The sequence below is a fragment of the Bison bison genome, unplaced genomic scaffold, assembly GCF_000754665.1.
Source record: "Bison bison bison isolate TAMUID 2011002044 unplaced genomic scaffold, Bison_UMD1.0 scf7180017863823, whole genome shotgun sequence".
NCBI lineage: Eukaryota > Metazoa > Chordata > Mammalia > Artiodactyla > Bovidae > Bison > Bison bison.
Window position 1 is genome coordinate 299,560 of NW_011494395.1, and position 11,863 is coordinate 311,422.

Below are 11,863 nucleotides of genomic sequence, written 5' to 3' on the forward strand. Positions count from 1 at the left end.
TGTATGTGTTGACACTTGTTATTTTTCACCTTCATGTTCTTGTCAACTGTGCTTGTACTGCAGTGTTTATTAGTCTCCACGTGGTTGGGAGCCTCTGGGTATCAGGGACAGGATTGTCCTTTCTCTGACAGTCCTTCAAAATCCAGGCTAGGGCTCTGCCAACCAAAGGAATTGAGCCTGGGGGCGAGGCCAGGCACCACTGACGCAGATCTTTGCCACCTTCAGATGCACTGCAGACTCTGGAGACAGTCGCCGAGGACAGCAAGGTGGTGATAACAACAACGGACAGCAGTTGCCATTTGTTGAGCACTTACTGAGTGCTAGGCATTATGCTAGTTCTTTATTTACAGTATTTAATCCTTATAACAAATTTACAAAGGAGGTATTATTATCGTCAAATGAGGAAACTAACGTTCAGAGATGTGGAATCAGGGTGCAACCCACATCTGTCTGACTCCAAAAGGAGCACATAAATAGCAGAACTCAATTTATATTTAAAAAATATGATAATCCCTTACTCCCTGAAGGCCTATCCTACCCTTGACTCTTCCTTTCCGAGAAAATAAAATTCAAGGAGAGGAAAGCTGGGCAGGATGAACCACACACACACACACACACACACACACACTTTGTCACACACACACACACACAGATCACGTACACCTATCACCACCACCCTGGATTTCCTAGACAGGGTGAGAGCTAGGAAGGCAGGGGATCAGTTTCCCCAGGACCCTGACCCTCATCCCCATCCCTGGTGCTAAATAAAAGTGAATAAATATGAAATAAATACAACTGGGGCCCACCCTGCCTTCCCCCTCCCTCCTGTGACCAGCAGGGCAGAGGGGGCAGTTTAGATAGGGGACAATCTCCCAGCCCCTTCCATCCACCAGCCATCCAGGGCAGGAAACCCCGGCAGGGCCAGCCTGCTCGGTAGCGCGGGGAGGAGAGGCGGGGCTCACTAAGCCCCTCCCCCACGATGTCTCGGGGTGAGGCCGCTGCAGAGGTCTCTCGTTCACCCAGCTAAGTCCGAGGCCCCGGTGCCCAGAAAGGGCAGCCGGGATGGTGAGGTTATTTCCTGCCGGCCCAGGAGCGCCGCCGGAGGATCTCCAGAATCTGTGACTTGCGGCGCAGCCAGTCCTGGGGAGTGGGGCGTGGCGTGGAGGGGACTGGTCGCGGTCGCGGCACGAAGAAGCTGTATCTGAGGCGGGCGTTCTGCGGGTTGCCAGCCACTAGGACCTGCAGCGTTAAGGGCTCAGCCAGGGGCCCGTGTCCTGACAGTGTCTCCGAGGCTGCAGTGGCCCCGCTGTAGCGCAGGCTGACGGCCCCGGGCAGTACCACGTCTGTGGGGGACGGGATCAGCGTGTATTCACCGTTGAGGGCATAGGAGCCATCGGGGAGCTTCAGGGCCAGGTAGAGGCTCCGGACGCTAGGGCTCCCCTGCTGTCGCACCAGGATGTGGGTGGCCCCGGCGGGGATGGTGACCACGTTGTTGTATCCGTACCTGTGTTCGAGTAGAGGAGAACTCAGCATTTCGGTGAACCCTCTCTGCCATTCTGAGCAGGGTTTGTACCATCACACGTGTGCAGCAGTTGTCTCCCCAGACCTTCCTGAGCTGTCCAGCCTAGATCTGAGCTATCTGCAGATGTGTCCTTCTGCCTCTTTGTGGGCCCTTACACCTGCTGCCCCTTCTTGAGGTACCCTTCTAAGCCCCCCTCCTTGGCACGCTCCAATCCCTACTCCCTCCAGGAGGGAGGTCGCCTCCTGGGGAAGCCTTCCCCAGTGCCCACAGGGCCCTCATGGCAAGCCCAGGCTGACACTCTGGAGCAAGGGTCTGTTTGTGTCCCTTACTAGACTCCCAAGTCAGCTCTTTGAGAGGAGAAACAGTGTTGAGGATACCTTTATATCCCCAGGAAGGTGGAAGTGAACAAACCTGAATTTTTTGAAGGAGCCAGACTGCTTGCTGCAGCTGGAACCATCCCCACCACACACCATGCACTTGTCGAACTTCTTTTTGGAGCCAATGACGCGGTCACAGCCGGCATGGATGCAGCGGCCCTGGACACAGACTGAGGAGCTGTCTGGGGAACAGGGGGTCCCATCTGCCACCTGAGGAGAAGAGAGGGAGTGATGAAAGGGTCTTCCTAAATCAAAAGGTGTTGGTAAGCCAAACAAAAACCATATCCCATCAGGGAGGGGATGTGGATGGAATGCGGAAGGAACCCCAGGCTCTGTAACGGATGATAATCATAATGACAGTGATAAAAGCCACCATTTTCAGAAGCTCACGCTGAGTTAGACACTGTGCTAAGTGCCATATAAATCTCACAACCACTATTTGAGGTTTGTAGAGATGGAACACTGAGGTTTAGAAAGATTAGGAGCTTGCTCAAAGGTTACACAGCTGGCAAGAGGAGATGCCAACACGGGAATTGCAGGTCTGAGTCCGAACACCAAGCCCTAAACTTTGGTGTAGTGTCCCAGCTAGACACTAGAGGGCAGTCAACAAGTAGGCATTCTCCCCAGAAGAGGGTGAAGGAGGCAAGACTGCTAGTCTAGTTCTTCCTTCTTCAGCTTCAGCCCAGGGCCCTATCACAGAGAGGGGCGGGGCAGGGCCATCACCCTCTCCAGGCCTGTTTAGTGGGGGACTGGCCCCCCATGAGCTCAGTGAGGCCACCACTGTAATTCAACAGAGCAGCCCATCCGATGGGGGTCAGAGCCATGCCCAAAAGGCCACAGGCTTCCATTCTCACCAAATGGAGCAGTGGAAGATGGGGAGAGGAAGACCGAGAAACCAATAGAAATGGGACAGGCTAGCACATCCTGATGGACAACTTCTCCAGAGTCCAGGGCTGATTTTCCAAATACCCTTAGACAGAGAAGTCTGAATGGAGCCGTGGGCTGGCCAGGCATGGCCGTGGGAACTCCAGCAATAGCGCTGTTTTGGATCTTGGCCATCAGAAAGCAGAGGGCCTCTGGGGGGGTGAGTGAGCACAGACAAGGCCCTGGAGCATTCTGGTCCTCACCCGTGGGTCCAGCACGTAATAGTAGCCCAGTGCCCGGGTCTGGCAGGTGAGTTTGCACTGGTCCCGGGGGGCCACACCAGTGTAGCGAGGAACCCAGTCCATGGGCCCGGGGAAGTTCTTGAAGAGGTCAGTGCGGTGGTTGTAGGCAGCACACTGCTCTTCGCGGAAGGTCAGTGCTGTAAGGTTAAAAATGGACAGTCAGAGCCCCTCTCCCTCACACTGCCCCACCAGCCTCCCATTAGCCTCTCACACCTTCTAGACAGCATGACAGCTCTCTACCCCACAGACTGCCTGTCACTCCCCTCAACAGCAGGACCCTTAACACTTCCTTGGTCCCTGAACTTAAGGGACAGTGCTTTCTGCTCTCCCAATGCTTTCCAAGGGGTTCCCTACCTCCCACTCCTCACCTGAGCCAGTTGGGCAGTCCTGGGTGTTGCAGGAACGGAAGCGGGTACGGCGGCCCTCACAGTACTTGCCACCATTCCGGGGGACGGGCCGTGTGCAGTCCCGGGAAGAGAACTGGACACCACCCCCACAGCTCCGAGAGCAGTCACCCCACGATCCCCAGGGACCCCAGCCACCAGCCTGTGGGACCTGCAGAAGGACAGAATGGAAAAGTGGGATCAATATACTCTCTTGGGCTCAGGGCCAGTCACCACTCCCCCAGGCCCTCTGCCCCACCCCTGCCCTTGGATCTCACATTGAAAGCCTGGAGCTGGTCCACATGGAGGCAGCGGCCACCCATACAAGCCTGTGCGGGCCCGCAAGGGGTACCGTCGGCCCAGGGTGAGTGCTTAGTCTGGCACATGGCATGGCCATTCAGATGGCCAGAGCACCAGAGGGCAGCACAGGGCGGCGGCAGCTGTGGACAATGGCGCGAGTCAGGCCCAAAGGTCAGCTGGCACTGGCGGTCAGCGTCGTAGTCCTTGCCGGGGAAGGTCAAGGGCAGATGCAGAGGAGCCTCCGGCTTGTCTAGGAGACAGTGCCCTGGGAAAAGAGGCAGGGGCGTTATGAAGTCAGCAAGAGGTTGCAGAGGGGCCTGCTGGTCATCAGCTGAAATCTTGGGTTCCCGGGTGGCTGAGGGATCCTACAAATTCTAGTACTGGAAGAAGCTTTAAATAGCAGCTGTAATTTATTCGATGTTTATTTGATGAGCACTGACTAAATGCTTGACCAGCAATATGTGTTTAATCATGGCCAGCACCTGTGAGGCAGGTGCTATTTTACAGATTTTTTTTACAGATTTTACAGATTTTTACAGATCGGCTATGCAGAAGTGAAGTAACTTACAGTCACACATCTACACACATCAAAAAGTAGGATCAGGAGAGGAGCTCACAGCACTAGATTTTCCTACCTAGTCTAACCAAATACAGACTTCTTGATCTGCTTCTCATCAACAGCACTGTTCAATCATAGTCATACTGCTAAGTCTGCACACCTCAAGTGACAAGGCCTCCTTCACAATTGGCCCCTTCTGGTGTCAAACAGTTCTGGCCCTTAGAAGGTCAGTTCTAATTCTTTTGAGGCCAAAACTTGCCTCCTGTAGTTGTGCTATTCATCCTGAGAGGAAGTGGGAACCACATAAAGGCAGCAACGTTTCTCACCCCATCCCACATGTAGAGGAAGCATGTTGGAGAGAGTCAATTTGGCCCATGTGGGATACGACAGAAGAGGAAGTACTATGCAGGGGGCAGGAACTGTGTCCTGCACAGGGCGAGGGGAGTGCCATCTGCTTACCGAAGCCATTGTCTAGGAAGTCAGTGATGAAGCGGGCGCTGCAGGGGGACCAGGGCTCCTCGGGATCCACGTGAGCCATCACAGGAGCCATGACGTGGCGGGAGGTGCTCTCAGGCCCATTCAGACCAGTGCATTGCTTCGAGTTGTCATGGAGCATGCTGAAGACATGGCCTGTGGAGCAGAGGCCCTGTTAGTGGCCACGAATCCCATCCCTGGGCCCTCAATGGGCTGCAGACCCATCAAAGCCTGGTTGCAGCTTTGGAGGATCAGATCCATTCCACATCTCCTTCTGCCCCCAGTGTCCTTCTGGTGCTCCAAGGGCTTCTCAGTGTGTAGCCCCCATTTCTCTGTCTCCCTTCCCCCCGATATATTCAGGGGCCCTCCCTACTCACTCTTCCTTACAGCCAACATTCCCAACCCTGATTCCATCCATTCTATCACTGACTCTTGTGAATAATCTCTCTCAACATTGTCCCACCTCCCCCTCCAAACACACACACACACACACCCAAGTTCACAGTAGATTTCTACACACTATCTCATTGAATAGAAAAATGTGTTTGTCTACATTCTGAGCAGAGAATGGTAGTGGCCCTGGACTGAGGCTTGGGGAGAAGGAAGAAAAACCTGGTGACCTCCACTTGTACTCTGGTGAGCGCACCGTTGCCTCACCTCACCCCTGACAGCTCTCTCACTCCTCATGCGTGCCCCATGACCCCACCGCCAGCTTACCCAGTTCATGAGCAGCGGTGAAAGCTGACTGCAGCCCATCATCCTCCACAATGGCACAGCTCCGGGCGGGGTCACACACGGTGCCCACGTCAGCCATGCCTAGAGTGTCACAGGTAGAAACTCCGCACAGGTCCTGTGGAGAGGGATCAGAGACACTGCATGAGGGAACAAGACAGCGGGGTGCGTTGAGCTGAGATCCAGATTAGTGGGGACCTGGGCACTGCGCCTTCGGCACTGTCGGGGCCAAGATGGCACTGGCAGTGTGGCTGGGGCCAGGCACCATGTCGAACTACCCCAGGGGCACCATTTACACTAGAGTCTGTGCAGTGGTGCTTCTTGAAGTTGTGCAGGGCGTTGCCTGAGGTGCTGCCCGGGGCCTCACCTGCCGGGTAAACAGAATGGCTGTGTCAAAGTGGCCAGGGTCCGCGTCGTCAGGGGTGTTGAGTCCTCGTTGCCAGGCACAGAAGCTGCGCAGGGTCTGGGCGGCACTGGGGCCCACTTGGGGCCCTTCCTCACCTGGCCCCAGAACCACTAGCCGAGTCACCACCAAGCTGACGGGGTTGCGGATGCTCGGGTGTTTGAAGGCCTTGGCCGCCGCTGCCATAACTGTCAGCAGGTAGCGCTTGAGCCCTGCACCATGGAATGCCGCCATCTTGTCATCTGCCACCACCAGAGTCTCCACAAATCTGCTCAGTGAGGCAAAGCGCTGCAGAGGAAAAGAGGGGAAGAGGATCCTGAAATAGCCTCCCAGACCCGTGGATAACTTCTCCCCTCCCTCACTTCCTAGGTCTGGAACTCAGCAGAGCCAGCTGGGCCTCACATATCCCATGGGATTCTTGACGGGTCTGGTGAGGCCTCTCCCCCGACAACTCCAAATCCCTGGGCTTTTGCGGTAACTCTGAGAAATCATCTGTTGGTTCTGAGAAGAGGAGGGGATAGGGAGGCCACGTCCCAGGGCTGTGTGGGCCCCTGAAGTGAAAACCAGTTGGGACGGCCTCTGGGAGGGACCATGGGGTCCTCCAGGCCCAAGTGTGGCTGGGGCCTGCAGGACTGGGGCTAGAGGGCTGGGCTGCAACGTGTCTGCCCTGTGTGGTTGGAGGAATAATTCAGTCAGCAGCTAGGGCCAGGGCCAGATCTCAGCGTGGCGGGTGCGGAGGGAGCGTCTGGTCTGGATTAAAGCTAGAGAGGGAGGGAGGGAGGAAGGGAAGAAGGGGGAGAGCGGGAGTGGGAGGGAGGAAAGGATGGAGCCTCAGGCAGCCTTACAGTCAGTCCGCAGTGTGGGAAGGACCGGCCAGAACGGACTTCAGGGTGCCTTGCCTCCCTGTCCGCTCCTGCCCTAGTTGGTAGTTTGCCAGAACAATTCTGAAGACAGCATCAGAAGCCAGAGGCCAATCCCTCGGGCCTCAAACCTCATTCCTTTAGCTGGTGGTGGGGTGAAAGTCAAACTTGGGGCCCAGAAAAGAGTTAAGGCCAGGGGGCTGTTAGGAGGGCCTCACTGTTGGGGACTGTGCCAGCAGGATAGCCAGGGCCATAGCTACGCAGGGGCGGGATGGGGAGAGGCAGCAGTCACTCCCAGCACAGAGTCTCTGACCCACCTCTGGGAAGCACCCCTTGGGATCAGCGATCTGGCCAGAAGAAGGGTTGGGGCAGGGAGAAGCCAGAAGCTTCCCAGGGAAGGAGGCTAGTGGAAAAAGAAAAGGCAGGCAGAAGGGAGGGGAGCAGCAGACGGGCCAGAAGTGGAAGTGGGTGGAGAGAAGACGAATGGGGGTCAGTAGGACAGACACGGCAGGACACGGACTCCAGGACTGCCTACCTTAGCCCTTCGGGGGCTGGGGCTGGGTTTCCCAGGAGGAGCCTTGACGTTGCACATGGGGCCCTGGCCGCTGACAGGACTCTTCCGGCGTAGGATGTGAGCCCCAGGCCCCCCAGCGGAGTTAGGCGCGCCTCCCTCCAGGGGCTGGATGTGGAGTTCAGTCCCTCGGTACTGCAGCACCCCTAAAAGTGCTCCCCCGTCCCAGTGCAGAGATGCCACCGACTCCGGATCTCCGTTGATGGTGCCGGTGAGGTAGGTGCCTGGCTCCGCCCCACCTAGCAGCTCAGGCGCTCGGCCCAAGTATTGCACCGTCAGCCCCTCAACCTGCACGCCGGGGTCCTTCTCCAGCTCTAGCAGCAGCGTCTCCCCAAAGGCTGGCAAGCGGTACAACAGCCTGGCAGGGGTGCCCAAACCAGGCAGGACGCTGCCGTTGAGCTTCTCTGGAAACACGATCTCCTCCTCCCGGGGGAGGGGGCTGGCCGGCCAGGCTGAGGGCAGGAGGGAGGCTAGCAGCAGCAGCCACACTAGCCTGGAGCCGGAGACGGGCACAGTGGGGAGCAGCAGGCGGGGTTGGATTCCCCACAGCCAGCCGTCCGCCAAGCCCCTCCCGGGATGCGAGTCCATGTGGGACATGGCACTGATGCTGTAGCTGGGAGGGACTGAGGCCATCTGGGCACCAAGTCCTCCCTGTCCCGGCTTCGAAAAGCTCCTCTCTGCAGCCTGGGGGCTCAGACTCATGCCAGGGTCAGAGGCAGAGTTTTCAGAGGGCCCGGGGACCTTCAGAGGAGTTGGAGAAAACTTGGCCCTTAGGCTTAGGAGAAGTGCCTAGTGGTCTGGTTCCTCCACACTCTCCTCCCACTCCCTCCTTCTCCTGGGTCTGTTTCTCCCTGCTTGTGTCTTCTGCAGCTTCTCTGGCTTCTCCCTCTGCTCTCTCAGACTCTCTCTGGCTTCGCTTCAATGCCTGTCCTCTCTCTCTGCCTCCTTCCGCCGTGCCTTTGTCTCTCCTTTTCTCTCTCCCGTGTCTATGTGTCTGTGGGTCTCTCTGTGAGTTCTTCCCAGCTTCTCTCCGCGCCAGCTCTTTTTAAGCATCCCCAGCTGCTACGATTGGCTGAGCTATAAGCCATTCAGCCCAGAGCTCTGGTGGCAGAACTCAGATGGGTGTCTCATTGCTTCCCAAAAATCCATTTGTTTTTCTTTAAAAAAAAAAAAAATGGGACTTGCCCAGTCCCAGTTGCTAGAGGGGACTCTCCCAGGCACTGGGCCAGCTGATGACATAGCCTTTTCCCAAACTCCGAAGTCGGCTCTCAGCTGTCTCACTCTCTTTGGTGGGGTAGGAAGTCAGGGAAAGGGCCTGACCAACACGCAAAGAAAGGATCAAAGTCCCAGGAGAATTCTTGCTCCCACTGTCTAGCCTTTTCTCAGGGATCCTTCATGATGCTCTCTGCGCCTATAGGCTGGTTTCCAGGGCCAAGGGAAATGAGTGAGCTGCCAGGGAAAGAGGGTGGGGAACAGGTAAGGAAGCATCAAGAGGGCAGAACAAAGAAAGGAGGTGACTTGACACAGCTCAGGAACCAAGCAGTTGGAGAGAGTACAGGAGGCTGGAAGAAGGGACAGGCAAGGAGACAGTGATCACGAAGAGTACTCCTCAAAGGCAGGATGAGTCTGCCTAGAATGGGCACATGAAGCAGGCAGAGGCCATGGCAGACAGGATTAAGGACTTTTATAGAAGGAAGCCCAGGGTGGCACCTCTGCTTCCCTTCTCTTTCCCTTAGGCTCCCCCTTCCTGAATTACCATTCCCCGCCCCCTCCATCGCCCAAACAGCCATTCCGCCTCCATTCCCCCCAGGGCTCCCCCTCCCCACTTCCTGGCTCCCCATTTCCCTGGCCCGGTTCCCAGGAGCTTCCCCCAGGCTCTGGGCCTAGCTCTTACCCACTCTCAACTGCCCTAACCCCTCCCCCAGCCTCAAGTCAGTCAACCCCCAGCACAGGAAAGACTTGTTTGCTCAGGATACACCCTGTGTCAGTCCATCAGAGGGAATCCCCACTTGGTTCCCTTTTTTTGGCCCCACTTTGTCCTAAGAACCCAATGTTTCCTGGAATACCTAGTAATCTTTATTTCTCATTCCCCATGGGGCAGGAGAGAGTGGATGCAGCATTGTGTATATAGGAAACTTAAGGCACTGAGAGAAACAGAAGCCCAGAGCCCAGGCCGGGGAGAGTGCTTGAGGAGGAAGAGGTAATGTTTGGGAAAGGAAACAAAATGATTCCCTTGGTTCGGGACTGGAGAGAACTCAGCAAAGGAGTCTTGGGGATGGACTACCAAGGCAAGGAAGGAAAGGGGTCAGAAGTAGGGGCGATTTCTGCTCAGCCCGTGCTATGGCCACTCCTTTCCCCAGGATATCCCCAGGAAGGCGAGTGCAGTCAGCACTTTCCTTTCCCAGCGGTGGACCACCTGCCCCTACCCCCATGCCCCTATTCACTCTCTGCCTTGTCACCTCCTGTCCTCCACAGCACATCCGCCAGAACACTTCCTCTCCCCTTCCCTTCCTGCTCAGGTTGCTAATACCTGCCCTGGTGCCCATCGCTTCCTGTATCACCCACCAGCTTCTGACTGCCACACCCGCCTGTGGACCCACCACACACCCGGACCCTGGTCCTAAGTGGAGGGGGTTGATGTTGCAGGAGTCAGACAAAGGCTAGGAGACCAGAAGGGGCAGGGGCAAGAGGAGCTATCACCAGAGGGCTCTTACCACCCCTTTCTACCCCCATCTGAGATGAGGACAAAGGGGGTGACTAAGCAGTGAGAGACAAAGGGCCTTAGAGCCACAGCGGCAGTGTGTGAGTGTGTGGGGGGTGCTGGCAGCAGGCCGGAGGCACAAAAGATGCAGTGTCCTAGGCAGCCCCCCAGGATCCCTCACCCTAGCTCAAGTTGCCCCCAGGGCCAAGCAGCCCAGAGTCTATCCTGATTTCTCATCTATCCTGACACGCGTCTCTGTGTGTGTGTGTGTGTGTGTGTGTGTGTATGTGTGTGTGAGACTCAGTTGTGTCTGACTCTTTGCGACCCCTATGGACTCTAGCCTACCAGGCTCCTCTGTCCATGGAATTTTCCAGGCAAGAATACTGGAGTGGGTTGCCATGCCCTCCTTCAGGGCATCTTCCCGGCCCAGAGATGGAACCTGCATCTCCTGCATTGCAGGTGGATTCTTCACTGCTTTGCCACCAGGGAAATACCTCTTAGGCTGGATTAAGGCAAAAAAAAAAAAAAAAATGCAGTCCCCACCTCGTTCTCCCACACTATTACCACATTGACTGTGTTTCAGGGAGACAAGGCCCAGGGAGCCGAAGGGGAATGAAGGGGGCAGGGAGGCCCAGCCTCTGCCTAGCTCTTGGGGGCTGCCCAGTCTTTATCGTCAGTTCCCACAGCGTGGGATATGGCCCCACCCTTTGGTACAGTTCCCATTAGGTTAACTAGAAGTTTGCCTTTCCCCTCTTTATTTGAAGCTAAGAGTTACTTGTGTCTGCCACTCTCTTGGTCTGTCTGTCCCACCCTGCGGCACTGCTGGTGGGCTCTGGCCCAGGGACCCTCTCAGGGGGATATCTGGGGGAAAGCCTCTGTCCAGACCCCAAGTGGAAGGGATGTGCAAACTCAACGGGTGGCCCAGCTGGAGCTCAGCTTAGAGGCCGAGAGAACAGGAACCAGATCCAAGGCTGGGAAACTCCTCTTTGTCTGTACCGCACAGAATTGGGATCAGACTCCTATGGTACCACATTTCTATGCCATTGGCCACGGGAGAGGCCAGGTCAGAAACACATGAGGTAAAAGAGACTGACCAGGGATGGAAGTGGGATGCTAGGGATCACTAAGGGCATTTACCGAGTCTGTAATTCTGTAGGTTCTGGAAAGCTGGCAGATATCAGGGTCACCTACAGGGGACCTCCTCTCCTCCGCTAGGATGAGGCGACTCCTACACACCCCAGCAGCCTGTTCCAATGCTGGTGGCCTTGGCCTCCTCCTCTTTTTTTCCATTCAGGTTTGGCGGGAGTTCTCAGACCTGCCCAGTCCCACTTGGGCCCCTTTTCCCTAACCCATTTAGGCCATCTGGAAATTAGCTAGCTCCCTCTGCTCCAAATCTTTTGGATTTGGGGATAAGAAGGTAACTGGCAAAGCCTGGCGCTACCCTAGAAGGGCAGGACTACAGCAACAGAGCGGCGCAGGCAGAAAGTGGGGAAGGGTCTCCATGTCAGTGTGTGTCTGGGACCGGGCGGCAGGACACTTTCAAAGGCGAGCACGGGCAGCGCGGCGAGGCTTCGTGAGGGGAGCCGCTGCCAGCGGCAGCGGTGGCAAGTTTCTGTGGCTCAGCCTTTGAAGAGCCCGTCAGGGGCGGTGGGAAGCACGGTCCCCAGCCTCAGGTGTTCAAGCGAAAGTGAAGCCGAGGCGCAGAACCCGGATGGTGTCAGGTTAGCGAGCGGCGACCCAGCCAGCTTGCAAAAGGGCGGGTGCGTGGCGCCGATACGCGGGAAGCCCGCAAGGAGGCGCGCTAGAGGCACTTCC

General features: G+C 56.5%; 1 protein-coding gene across 1 annotated transcript; it reads right to left on the reverse strand.

The window, feature by feature from the left end:
• Positions 1-298: 298 nt before the first annotated feature.
• ADAMTS4 (ADAM metallopeptidase with thrombospondin type 1 motif, 4) lies at positions 299-8,448 on the reverse strand. Its single transcript, XM_010833683.1, has 9 exons — positions 7,312-8,448; positions 5,881-6,204; positions 5,499-5,631; positions 4,767-4,937; positions 3,727-4,013; positions 3,434-3,620; positions 3,027-3,202; positions 1,934-2,109; positions 299-1,504 (listed from the first exon to the last, which is right to left on the reverse strand). Exons 1-9 carry the CDS (start codon positions 8,047-8,049, stop codon positions 1,072-1,074), a joined length of 2,625 nt encoding a protein of 874 aa, XP_010831985.1. The 5' UTR covers positions 8,050-8,448; the 3' UTR covers positions 299-1,071.
• Positions 8,449-11,863: the final 3,415 nt, after the last annotated feature.

Bases quoted from the DNA above. Each gene is read 5' to 3' on its own strand.
- ADAMTS4 (XM_010833683.1), bottom strand. From the start codon at position 8,049: ATGAGTCTGAGCCCCCAGGCTGCAGAGAGGAGCTTTTCGAAGCCGGGA. The intron at 5,632-5,880 runs GTGAGGCCCCGG...CCCTCTCCACAG, and splicing joins CCATTCTGTTTACCCGGCAG to GACCTGTGCGGAGTTTCTAC. The intron at 1,505-1,933 runs GTTTGTTCACTT...ACTCGAACACAG, and splicing joins GGCTCCTTCAAAAAATTCAG to GTACGGATACAACAACGTGG.